Source organism: Aspergillus aculeatinus, assembly GCF_003184765.1.
Source record: "Aspergillus aculeatinus CBS 121060 unplaced genomic scaffold BO66scaffold_24, whole genome shotgun sequence".
Classification (NCBI taxonomy): domain Eukaryota; kingdom Fungi; phylum Ascomycota; class Eurotiomycetes; order Eurotiales; family Aspergillaceae; genus Aspergillus; species Aspergillus aculeatinus.
In genome coordinates, this window is record NW_020291493.1 from 371,294 (window position 1) to 384,146 (window position 12,853).

Sequence of the window (12,853 nt, forward strand, 5' to 3'; positions counted from 1 at the left end):
CCCCCCCCAAACCCTAGGAAATAGCCATCGGCATCGGAACGCTAACGAAGAAGGAAAACAGCTCCGGCCTCGACACCCCCCTCGGCACAGCCGGGACCATGCTCAGCGGCGGCCAGCGACAGCGTCTGGCGCTCGCGCGCGCCCTTTTGCGAAGCAACAGCCCCGTGCTGCTCCTGGACGAGGCGACGGCGGCGCTGGACGGCGCGTCGGAGCGCGTGGTGCAGGAGGCGCTGGATCGGGCGGCCACACGTAAAACGACGGTGGCGGTCGCGCATCGGCTGCGGACGGTGCAGCGCGCGGATGTGATTGTTGTGATGGAGCGGGGGAGGGTGGTGGAGTCCGGGAGGCATGGGGAGTTGATGGCCCGGAGGGGGGTTTATGCGGAGTTGGTGGGGATGCAGCGGTTTGAGGGGGTTTAGAATGTCCCAGGCTGGTTGTTGTGCAGTTGTGCAGTCGTGCGCTTGATCTCATTTGCGCTTTTTTTGATAGCAGGGCAGTGGATGCATGCGGGTGTATGAAGATTTCTTTTTGAAAGTATATAGGCGTGCTTGGTAGATCTCCGCATGGGACGAGAAGGGTTCTAACAACCTTCATGCTCAATACTGGAAGATTTGCGCCTTTCTCTTTCCTCTTCCTTGCTTCCATATATACAGTGCTTGCTCTCTGTGAAAGATGGTTTCACATCCGTATACCAACTATAGCCCCTTCCCCCACGCTCAACCACAGAAGAATGAGAGTCATCTATACTGGGTCCGAGTTACATCCGGTTCAGATTTCCACCACTTCACTTGTCCGCCGTACATCTACTTCTCCATCGTTAGAGGACAATATACGTGTGTGGATATTGGAACAGTATCGGCCGATGGCACTAGAGTCGGAGCCTTTGCCCAAGTCCCTGTATGCATGCCCCCCCCGGGGCAACAATAGGGCTGCGGTGATCTAGTGGTATTAGTATTGCAGAGCTTCCTTGGCCTGGAGCGAGGTGGGCGTGCAGAGTCTGGGTTTGAGGCCCGGCCGCGGTATTGTTTTTGGGATTCTTGTTGCAAGGGAAGGCGTTGTGGGGGCTTTGTTGGTGGTTGATGCAGGGTTTGGATGTATATCTGGGAGTATTGGTTGGGAGAGACGGTGGTGTTGGAATAGTTTGGGAGGAGGGCAAAGGGGGGAAGGAGGTAGAACTTGGCGAAGGAGAAGTGGACGAGGACGAGGACGAGGAACGGGGAGAGGAAGAGGAGAAAGAAGGACGACAGAAGAGAGGAAGAAGTGCGGACAAGAGCATGTCCGCAAAGTCGAGTGCTTTGTTGGCCGATTCCTCGAGCTCCCGTCTAGATCGTACTTGACTCACCACGGTTTTTGGGGCTCTGGAGGAAGGGCATCCTAAAGGAGTGCTGAGGAGGAATTGTCTATGCAGAGTACTCAACGACTGTTTGGCGTCTTCACCACGTCAGCAGCACGATACAGCACGCGAGACGCCTGCACATGTTCAGCGATACTTGGACCGATGATGACTGCCACGGCCCATTGGTAGTCACCCAGTGGAGACAGAAGCTCAGTAGTATGGATATCCTGCTAGGCTAGGTCTAGCTGAATGCGCTCGACGTCTAGAACTCCTCCAGGCCTTGTTCGGGTTTCATGCCTTACAGCCTTATCAAGTACCCATTGCGGAAGCCCAGGTATGTAGCCAGAAAAACAACAGCTTACGGGGAAAAGGTAATAGACCGCGAGTGAGCCCATGCCTGAAGCGGAGCGCACTAGCCTTGCGCTTCGAAGAGTCTTGAGCTAGGTGGTCTGATTGTCGACTTGTGAACGTTTGGTCCACATCCTGAAGACGGTATATACAGGAAAGAAATTCCAGTATATGCCTACCAACGCGACATCCGTCCCACCCTGTAGGGTCCAGACCCAAATGCGATGGAGCGGAAGCGTGCAACGATGGAAGGCACTTTGCACGATAGGGACACCAGGCCGTGCGAGAAGATAACATGGGTAAGCACGGAACATTCTCGAGCGTCACTACCCATGGCTCGACGAGGAGATTGCGTAAGAAGATGACTGACGAAAGCTCACGAGGTCAGAGTTGGAGTGTTGGTCTAATGTCATCCGACTCTCGGCCGTGGTTCCTTGCTTCTCCATCGCGACGAGGCAAGGTATGGAAACAGGAATAGCATGTGTTCGTTATGCATGCCAATTCTATTTCGAATCCTAATCGACATCGCTAGCTCTTCTGCCCTAGGTTGTTCCAATCGGAGCAATGCGGCCTGTTGGAGCTATTAATTAGCAACAAGTGACTAGGCAGTAGCGGCATCAAGGACTGCAACGGTACTATAAATTGTGGCACAGACGGTGAAGCGAAGACTAGTCCGGAGGGGTTCTGGAGTTCATGCAAGTCTCACCATCGCTCAAAATAAATGCCACTAATTTGCATCCTGGTTAACCCGCATACTTAGTCCTGCGGGTTAAAAATATCCCTAATTTCGCTGAGTTCGGCGATGCGCTAAGCCCAACCAACAGGTTTTTACCTGCGCAAGAGCAACGAACTCCGGGCTAAGCAGACTAAGTGTCCATTTGAGGAGTATTAATAGGATGATTGTCAATTCAACCCACCAATCATCCGCCAAAAGAGGGGTTTCCAACAGGTTGGTTCTGGCAGCTACACAGCCCTCGGCTGGGGTTGACAGCGGCGACGCTCCATGCCAATGGACCGTTTCAAGTGGGTGTCAAAGTAGCAAACCGTTTCAACCCAACCGCGTGCTGGCCAAACAACGTGACAGCTGCGGACTAAAAAACCTCATGGCCACGCGAGAACAATACTTAAGGACATCATGCACATCACTTTTGCCCGAGTGAGACATTGCCATTGTTCTCGGCAGCCATGTCAATGGCTTCAGCGGCAAACTACCAGGCAAGCGCCACGCTGACCCCCTGCTCGAGCCTCATCGACAGGGAGCTACCCCACAAGACGGCCGTGGAAGATCCCGCCACGGAGCAACTGGCATTCGCCCTGTTCGAGGAGAAGGTTCTAAAGAGACTCGAACATGTGGTACGCTTGTACAATGCTGGGAAACCGCTTTTCCCCCGAGCGCTGCTGGAAGACCTTGACCGGCAAATCGAAGAAGGCAGGGAGGAGATCCGCATCAAGGACTTCGATGACGTGGTATGCACGTATAGCCGGAGTGTTCCTGCTGTATGCTTGGACCTGGCGTGAGTCTCTGTTCATATGGGTCGCGGTGTTGTCAGGCCTGGTCTAACCAGCGACAGAACAACATACTGCATCGGATATAGCAGCATCCAAGTGCTTACCCATATCCACCCTTCCTGTGCAACGATGATGTTCAAGGACCCGCCCCCAGTTTCCATTCTGTATACCCGTCATCCCGAAGTTGCTGAAGGTAACATCGAAATGCTTGGTCCGGTCTTTGTCAAGATGCGCGAACGGTGGCAGGAGAGCGAGACATGCCAGGAGTTGGTATCCAACCTAACGACCCTGCGCTTCTCCCTCCCCATTCATAAGATTGTGGCGTTCGGTCTGGGGACACTGGGTAAGACGCAAAATGGACGGTTCTCCACACGATCACATGTTCAACATGCGGCAGTGGAAACGATGGCGACCGTTCTGGCCAAAAGTGGGGTCAGTGGAGGCAAGAGGATTGACTGCTACTTCCAAGATCCATGGTATGATGAGAACGATGTCAGGTTCCTGCACAGTATAGGCTTCCAACCACTGAACGACCCAAAGGGGTTCCTGGAGATCGACGAACATACCTTGGTGTTTTCGGTCAGCCCCAACGTACCTGTGAAGCAGATTGTCGCCGACCTCCAGTGGCCCGCTGCCATGATCTGGAATACTGTGTGCGGAGAAGAGGAGAAGAAGCAGTGGAAGAGGCGGTTGAGGAATGGCGAAGAGTTCTGGTTGGGGTAAGTAGTGCCTTGTTTGTTGCCTGGGTGCCTGGGGGAATCGGAATCGGTTCAGTTTGTGCTCAGCTGATTGATGGATGTTGATCTGGTACTACAGCCCGCTCGCCACGGATCCCGACTCGGACCGCGTTTGTGAGATGATCACTCACTATCAGAATTTCGCATTGCACGACCCGAAGGACTATTTCGGGGACCTCTCAATCTACGTTAGGCATTGATGTATGTGGCTTGCTAGTACCGATTTGCCTCTCTCTCTCCTTGTGTGTGTGTTGGTGTTGAATGAGTAGAATATATCTCCTATGACGCGCATTGCCTTCATGCACGTATAACTTGCTAGCACCAATGGAATCAAAAAGTATCTTCATCCCTGCTCTACTTACATGTGGAATTCTTCGAGATTTGTCTGGTAGGCGCTAAAATTGACCGTGCCAGCAGTACCATTATGCACTGGCAAGGATGATTGATGCCTGAGGCTGGAAGCAGCACAACCAAGTCTCGTACGGTGCTGTAGTAAGTTGATGCCTGGAAAATCAACAACTATTAGGAGAGGAAGTAGACTTTTGATCCAACCATCTTCATCCGACATCATAGAGGACACTGAATAGATATTATAAGCTTCTACAAAGGTCGATCCCAAGTGGTATGATTAAGCAAGTCAAACAGTCCGTAATCACCGGGCAGGTGACTCCAAGGCGCCAAACCACCACCGCTGCTGGTCTGCCATCCGGCGTCAGCCCGGAAAGTGGAAGGATCGGGCATACCAGGCCGGGCTTCGAGGTCCCGGGTCTCGAAACTATTATCAGAGCTATTTTCAGACCCTGGCGTTACCTGCGTGGATATCGATGGACACAGTCGACGCAGGTTGTTTCTGATGAGGAGAGCCGGATGCCAGGACGTTGACAGTTCGTCCAGCACAGTAATGCAACTAGCGAGGTGGGTGACATTGGAGGGACTCTCATGATCTTCGAGCAGCGCCACCGCAGCACAGAGCGTGCAATGCATGGCGGAAATCGGGCTGCGGTGGAAGCTCTGGAACACTCGGCGGTATTTCTGAGCCGTCAGACACATCGCCTTGGCGGACTCGCGCCAGACAGCCTTGGCCACGGTCATGAGTTCGCTGGACCCTGCTGCGCGTTGATGCTCGGCCGAATGGACTATGAAAGGCCGAGTGAGGAGGATTCGTGCGGTATGGTATAGCATGTGTAATGTGTAGACGTGCGGGACGTCATTAGAGCGGTCGATTCGAAGCTCCTGTGGTAGGTCATAGAACCATGTCCGCAGGTCCAAGAGGCAAGTCCGGAGGAGGTTCAATCGTTCCGGTGGTTTGGTCAGATGCCTCGGAGCCCATCTGCTCTTGTCAGACTAGCATACCAGCTTATCCGTTGGTGACAAGACGTACAGTGATGTGAGTATTCTTTCTTTTATGCGACATAAAGCTGTCATGGCTCGCAGTAGAGGTATCCGTGCCCTTTGGATGCTTTCTGGCGTGCGGCCATGGATATGTTGATCTTCATCCATTATTGACGGCAGCTCAACTGCTCCTTGTTGATCCTGTAGAAAGTCAGTGAACGTGTCGATTGTGTTCTCGTGAGTACACGTACGAGCATTGAGCAGACCCGACCGGTATACGTGGCAAACAACTTGTCATGACAGTACAGCGTCCAATAAACTTGTCGTCTGAGGCGAAGTTCCCGGCCAGTCATTTGTATCGTCCTTTCGAAGACTGCGGGATCCATATTTAGCCCAATATCAAGGCTCAGCCGATTAGCCATCCCGTGATGCAGCCATCCAGCTGCGTCCAAGCCTATGGCCTTGAAGGGGAAAGTTAGCATACGAATATGTCTCGGAATCGAGAGACGTACGACGTAGACCATCCCGATGACCCCCAACGCTTGAATTGTCAGGAATGTAGGATGCTCCATTTCCTGATGTAAAAGGGTCTTGGCCTTTTCAAAAAAAGGTAATCCGGCTGTGTTCGAGTCGCTAGGGTTACTCCGAACCTCTGGGTTGTCCGAATACCGGGATCCAAGCGCAAGGATGGAGTAATGAAGGAGCAGACTCCAATACGGGCCCTGCTTCTCCATACTTTCTCGAAAGAGGGTTTCGTCCACGATGGGGTACCACGGTTGCTCCCAGGTAAAGTAGAGATCGATGAGCTCGTCCTGGAGCGCTTTAGAAATGCCTATTTCCTCAAAGGCAGGATCCACAAGGGGAAAGTTGAGAAATTCATCAATGCTCTGCAGGACGGGCTCTAGCTCAGGAACGGAGTAGGCGTTCTCCAGTTCCTCTTTCTCTTCCGGCCCCGGGGATTCGAACTTGAGTCGTCCGCTTGTTGGTCCGAAGTACCTCATCTCCCCGTCCTGCTCGAAGTTCATTGACTCATCTAAGGACAAGCGACCTTTGAGGTAATCGCATAATTCCTCTATTGATGCATTCTTCATGTTGAACATCTGAGGATCATGGTCTTCATGAGGGGACCCCGCATCAATTGCTCCAGAGGCATGGCTTGCTTGAGGATCAATGCCATGACTTTCCAGTTGCTTCTCGAGAGACGCGATTCGCTGCCGCAGAAGAAGCACGTAGGACTTTGGCGCAGGCCGACGGCCATCTTCTGCACCAGAGTATTGACATCGTGCATCATGATGAGCACATCTCGAACAGCGAGGTTTCTTCCCATCACACTTGTAGCATGTTAGTAAGCAGGTGGTTGATCGACGAGCCCCCGAGAGAAAAATTAGAGGCTATACCTTCGCTTTTCGTTGTCGACATTCCTCACACGCTTTGCTTGTATATCTCCCTCTCGTTCTGGAAGCGGCTTTTCCTCTTAGAGAAGAATCTGTGGATGACATGCTGATAGTTCATGGTTGGAAGAACGAATGGACAAAATGATGAATCATGTGCAGTTCGTTCGATTGGAAGTATTGGGCAGATTTGTCAGCAGCAGCGTCATTGCTGTGCTTGTCTTGGCACGCCTAATCGGGCTAGTCTGCTTCGCTTCCCTCCCAAGTTCCATCAATTGTTCGCGGAATCGGCGATTGTGATCACCTCCACTTACTCGCAGCTTCCTCAACTACTTACTCACAGGCAGCGGTGTTCTACCACAGACTATCTTATCACTTGGATCAACCAACTGCTCTATTGACATTGATACGATACTAACGATAGTCCTGTCTATCTGCGCCTCGCAATGCACGGATAACAAATGAGAAAGAAGCGAACCCACCAAACACTGAGAGCCAACAAGCGACCCAACTCGGCCCATAGTTCAATACCGCGCCCCCACAGCCTCTCCGGTGGCTAGTGCTACGGCAACCACAGTGTCCGAGGCATGGCTGATTGTCACTTCGATGTTACTGATGCCTTTGGATGCTGCAACCGCATGAGCATTGCCATGAAGCTTGTAATAGTCAGTACCACTCAACATTCAACGGAATGTCAACAAAACTTACGGTCACACTCAGAATACCATCTGTATTCACAATCTCAATCTCGTTCATTGAAGCTCCTGCACCTCGGGACGGCGTTTGCAGACTCTTGAAGACAGCCTCTTTAGCACTCCAACGACCTGCGTAAGAGGCACGGGGACTTGAGGCCTTTCGGCAGTACTCGCGTTCTCTCCATGTGAAATTCCGCTCAATGAAGTTCTCGTTTTCGATGTTAATACTCGCGATCTCTTCCACGTCCACCCCGACGGTGACGGACGAAGCCGGCTTAGAACGACGAGTTACATCTTCAACCATTGATTGGACGATTGCCGATACCGTGTTTGACCTATCGGTTGTTGACATCATCTCTGCGTTGGTTCTCTGGACGACGAAGGCATCTTGAGTTGATGCCCTGTCAACAAACCGAGATTGGTCTTTGGCGAGGCGACTGTTCTGATTGAGAAACACATCACGCATGTTATCGGTGTCTTTCCACGGCGCACTGGTTTTGACCTGAACTAGTCTGTTCTTCAGCAACCGCGAGATGTATTCTCTAGTTGCTGCTCGCTGTCGCTTGTCTACCTCGGTACGGTATCTCTCAAAGACCTCAGTTGACACAGATGCAAACAGATACCTCGGGGCGACCATGACGTTGATGGCACCTTTCTGACCAAAGCCAAACGATGTGAGCATGGTCGCCTTTACCTCATGAAGCGGCAATGACTCCATGGGATACAATAGATGTTCGAATCTTCGCAGTTGCTCATCGATGTTGTCGGCGTTTCGATTCCCAGGAACAATCCTGTCTCGGAATATTTGCATACAGCCGTGCAGTTGCCAGGCGCCTGCTGCTGCCTTCGGATGGCCAGTTAGTGATTTCTGGCACACGCAGAGCAGTGGATTGCCTTTGCGTCGACCCAAGTGAAGCATCTGCGTGTTGATCACGTCCCCCTCGTTGACCTCATTGGCTTTTGTTGATGTCCCATGCATTGACACAACCCCAATGTCGTCAACAGTCAGGCCCCATGTAGCCAAAGCGGCTCGCACGGGTGAGATTGAAGAGTCCTGTAGGCGAATATTGTTCGCCCATCGCTGCTGCGCATCCCGGATTCTCAGGTTCACGACTTGCTCCGTGCGAGTATCCTCAGGCCGTATTTCGACACTTTTGCTCGACGAGTACTCTCTTGTAGGTTTCTGACCTAGATGATGCTGCTGGATGCAAGCTACTTCTCTATCGAAGTTTGAGCGCCGGAATTTGAAGTCAAGTAAGGGCGAGCTTTGCGCTCCAATCCCCTCGCGTGCCGCAGTGAGGATCCCCTTACCGGGGGCCGGTATTGACCGACCGATCTGATCACTCGCGAGTTGGTTGTAAGCGACCACACCATAAATTGGCAATCCCATGTCGAGCGCGACGTCAGCACTGGCAAGTATCTGGACACCGCATCCTGCAGACTCAGCAAAGCCACTGCGTGAACTTGCCGTCGGGCGCGAAATCTCGCTCGGCAAACGGTCTTTGGCAAGCTCTTCGGCACTGTTGGCCGTGGCTTTGATACTTGCGAATTCATATGCCACCTCCTCGCCATAATCATCACACCCGCCAACCAGAGCCATCCTGCATTTCCCGGTCGTTATTGCTTCACAACCCGAGTCCAAGGATTCAATGGCGGTGGCACACGCTCCAACCGGAGTTTTCAAAGGCCCCGTCGAAGATAACAACAACATGTTGATCCATGCACCCATGGTGTTGGCAAAATGATCTAGAATGATGTCGCCTCGGATTGGTCGATCAAGGTATCGGTCTCGATACATGGATTGGATGGTCTTACCAGGGCCGCCACCAGTACCCAGGCAATTAGTTAGCTCCGACGGATGGATGTGTTGGTAAAGCTCGTATGGATCCTGGATTCCGGCTGATAGAAACGCCTCAGAAACGCAACACAACGCATACAAAGTCGTTCGATCCACCTGCTGCACAATGTCATCCGGAATTCCGTACCGTGAAGGGTTCCAGCCCTTGGGAACTCTTCCTCCAACAGTCTGGTCGAATGGAATAGTTTTTGGGATCATTAAGGTTGCGCCTTTTTTGAGGAATACCCGATAATCTTCGGATCCTGTTATAGGCTGAATAGAGACTTTCTCACCATGCCGTAGCTTGAAGGCCTCCGCTGCTGACTTTGAGCTCTCGAATGGTGGCAGGTCGTCTTCAATCACCACTTCTTGGATGAACTCTTTCCGCGATGGATCGTAACTGTCTAACTCGCTGGGCTCAATCAATCTGAGCCCAGTGCCCTTCGAAATAGATTCACCGTATTTGGTTGAGATGTCTTCATCCTCGACGGGCTCACCAGTCTCTGTGTCGACCCAGCCAACATATGGCTGGCCTTTCAGATCACCATCAACATGTTTTATCAGTCCCATTATCCAAGCCATCTCGATGTATCCCTCCAGGGAGAAATGACCCTGGGATTCCATCTCCCACCTTGTGTGAGCATTACCCCATGGCCCTAGTTCTGAGAATCCAACCACCACCACAGTGCGTGAGAGGTCTATCATGCCCAGGAGATCAGGAAGCCCAGAGATCATGTCATGATGATTCCTTAGAGGAGGAAATCCAATTTTTAGGTTAGCACGTTTTCTCTTAACGAGTGGCTCCCTTCGCTGACTGTGAGGGTGCTGGCCATGAAGAGCCACTTGGTGGTGCATGTCCTCTTTTGTCAAAGCACCTCGGAGCTGTTGCTCACCATCCAACCTTTTCCGACAGGATGCTATCTGCTCTTTGACATTCCACATGGACCCTAGTCCACCAGTCAGGTCAGCATAAATTGGTGCCTCTTCCGCAAGACTGGTTACACTAGGCGTTAACAATGCCAGTATATTCAACGCCATTTCAGCCTGCGTGAAAGTGATCACGCCGAATCTCTCCATCTCAGCAGACAACGCATTGGATGAGCGCATCAGGCCAGTGCCCCGAGTCCACCCGATAACTGCTCCGCAGACATTGACGAAAGTCGACCATGTCTCAGAGTGAAAGCGGTTGAAGAGGGTTTTTAAGCCAATCTTAGACTCGGCGTACAAACCATCCCCTCCAAAGGTGCCTTCATTACAGGACATGGGTAATATAACCATGGTTGGCCTGCTTTCGATCCGTCGCTTTTCTTTCTCACGGCGTACAAAGCCAATGAGTCTCAGAATGTTGACCAGCATTGCTCTGAGAGCAACCTCTTGCCGATTACCTAAAGAGTCTAACTCTCCTGTCTGCGGAATCGCTGCAAATGGGATAATGTAATCCAGATCACCGCCTACTGGAGAGTCCGAGCCATAGATGTACTGAATCAGTGCCTCGCAGTCTTTCTTGCTCGCTTGATTGAAGGATAGTAGGGTCAAGGATGCTCCTCTAGATCCGTGCTTTCTGAAAAGACTCTGAAAGAAGATCGCACTGCTGGAAACCGCGCGGCTTGTGGTAACGATGACCCTGGCGCCTCCAGCTAATAGTCCTCGGACTACATGCGCACCAATCGAGTCTGGTCCAGCCCCTGTTACGAGGACTGATTTGTTCGCATATGTGAAACCGGTCGTGACACCTGCATCGAGAGCTGTATGAAAGATCTCTGTCGCTGCGGGGTCATACAACCAGTCTTCCTCATCTCGCCGTTTTCTCAGGTGCACGAATGGGATCGCAGTCAAACCAGCTGCTGGAGACGTGCGCCCTTGGCGCACGACATCAGGGTAGTTGCGAATATTGCGAGGTACTTCATCATACTCTCGTTGTCCCGACGTTGAGATCATTGTCCTCGGGCCCACAGGTGGCTGGGTGTGGATGAAAACAGGATCTGCCATTTGCGAGCGTTTACCGAGGCGCAATATTTCATGCAAGATCGAGAGGTTGTTGCCGATCTGTGGTCTGGTCGATGTTACCTCCTGTTCTGGCAGTGTTGCTCCCAAATGAGTCTTTACGATTTCAACGCAGCTTGGCTCCCAACGATTAAATATGCGACGAAGGCGATCATCTACGCTCAGTAATGTCGCATCAATATGATCGCTTGAAACTTCGTGTAACCATCGGAAGAGGTCTTCTCTAACCCAATTCCACCAGGACTCATACTGCCGGGCCTTATTGAGGTCGAACATCGGCTTGACAGAATCCAGAAACTGTTCGTCCAACTCAGCATTCCATTGCTGAAGCTGATTTTCCATGGCCTGCAAACAGATTAATAGCTGGATCGAGTCGACATCCAATGCCTGTTCGTCTGGCTGAAGGTAGGCTGCTAGAACCTTATACTGTTTTCGATAAAGCTCCTTCTGCTCGCTTCGAAGAGACTCGAAGTCCGCCGAGCTCATCATCGTGGTCGATGAGGAGTTGTTAACAGTACTATCCTGCCCCCCCATAGCAGCGAATGCAATACCTTCGAACGCAGCGTAGTGTTCAACAAGACCATCCAGGTACGAACGAACCTCATCCGCACTCGCAAGCCGAGATGCTGGCTCCATGGTTGTAGCGAAGCACAGGAGAATGATGGACTGCGGCTTGTCAAGTCCCCATTTCAGCTTGAGGAAGTCCTGCATGGCACCTTGGTTGTTGAAACCCGCAGGCAACTTGCTCGACATGAATTTGGAGATTAGCATCGACATCTGCTTACCGGGCTTGCCTGAAAAGCCACCTTGCAGTGCTTCTCCCAGAGCTATCAAAGACATATCTTCAACTCCTTCTGGAACTCGCCCGAACTCCGCAACCAGATCTCCTGTCAATTCATTTTGCAGGGTTGATTTCCCTGGCTAGTTAGCCTCTCACTAGCACAATTGTGGTGCTTTACACCATACCTCCTGATAGATCTCGGATCGTCTTGGCCATTGGGACCTGGTCGAACGGTCGTCGCAATTTCTGCGCGGTCATGGCAAGAGTAATGTGTCTTGCGCTTAATGTGACATCCTTGCTAGGTGCGTAATGCGTGGGAGCTGTAGCAGATGGCAGTGCTGCCGGGCTTGCTTCGGGAATGAGTGTCTTTCGGATTTGAGCATTTGTACTGGAGGACACTGCGATATTCTCGCGGATCGGCTCCTTTGTAGGAGTTGTTTTTGAATATTCGTACATTATCTCGGCCTTGTCGTCCATGTACGAAAGAAACTGTAAGTGAGCCCATTGAGATGGACCATGGGAAGTGTGGTGAATGGCCGCTGACTTCCTGGCCATGTTTGCCAGAGTGGTCCTGGGACCAATCTCGATGTAGCGACGGATGGCTGATTTGGCTTTAAGAAGCTCATCCTGCGTCTCGATCCTGGAATGATTTTTAGCTGCTCTGGTGTGTCGATGAAGGTCTCATGGCCAACGTACCAGCGCACTGGGGAAGCCAGTTGATATCTACGTTGTCAGCTTTGGCACAATGCTTTCGTACTCATTCGCCAGGAAAACCTACGAAAGAAGCTCTATGAACAGCCTATACGCAAGATCATCCCGACCTCGGATGTTGAAAGGGCGAGCGCCGACTGAGTGATCCATGACAGCGTTAAGTGTCACGGCA

General features: G+C 51.8%; 4 protein-coding genes across 4 annotated transcripts in view; 2 read left to right on the top strand and 2 right to left on the bottom strand.

Annotated features, from left to right (window-relative positions):
• Nucleotides 1-506, top strand: part of BO66DRAFT_91325 (multidrug resistance protein) — a 4,456-nt gene extending 3,950 nt beyond the window's left edge. The window contains exon 4 of the mRNA XM_025653705.1: nt 62-506. Within this exon, the coding sequence (XP_025504017.1) occupies nt 62-419 (358 nt within the window). The 3' untranslated portion in view covers nt 420-506. The remainder of the gene's footprint in view (nt 1-61) is intronic.
• A 2,313-nt stretch (nt 507-2,819) lies between these two features.
• BO66DRAFT_420531 (SRR1 family protein) lies at nt 2,820-4,249 on the top strand (the record flags this gene model as incomplete). The annotated part of the gene is made up of 4 exons (XM_025649878.1): nt 2,820-2,840; nt 3,011-3,198; nt 3,256-3,912; nt 4,010-4,249. 4 exons carry the CDS (start codon nt 2,820-2,822, stop codon nt 4,128-4,130), a joined length of 987 nt encoding a protein of 328 aa, XP_025504018.1. The 3' UTR covers nt 4,131-4,249.
• A 56-nt stretch (nt 4,250-4,305) lies between these two features.
• On the bottom strand, nt 4,306-6,761 carry BO66DRAFT_374434 (Zn(II)2Cys6 transcription factor; the record flags this gene model as incomplete). The annotated part of the gene is made up of 5 exons (XM_025645594.1): nt 4,306-5,260; nt 5,312-5,463; nt 5,514-5,723; nt 5,775-6,593; nt 6,660-6,761. 5 exons carry the CDS (start codon nt 6,759-6,761, stop codon nt 4,531-4,533), a joined length of 2,013 nt encoding a protein of 670 aa, XP_025504019.1. The 3' UTR covers nt 4,306-4,530.
• A 416-nt stretch (nt 6,762-7,177) lies between these two features.
• Nucleotides 7,178-12,831, bottom strand: BO66DRAFT_451690 (uncharacterized protein; the record flags this gene model as incomplete). Its single annotated transcript, XM_025651877.1, has 5 exons — nt 7,178-7,309; nt 7,362-12,110; nt 12,151-12,610; nt 12,667-12,693; nt 12,749-12,831. The coding sequence occupies 5 exons, from the start codon at nt 12,829-12,831 to the stop codon at nt 7,178-7,180; spliced, it is 5,451 nt and encodes a 1,816-aa protein (XP_025504020.1).
• Between the last annotated feature and the right edge of the window lie 22 nt (nt 12,832-12,853).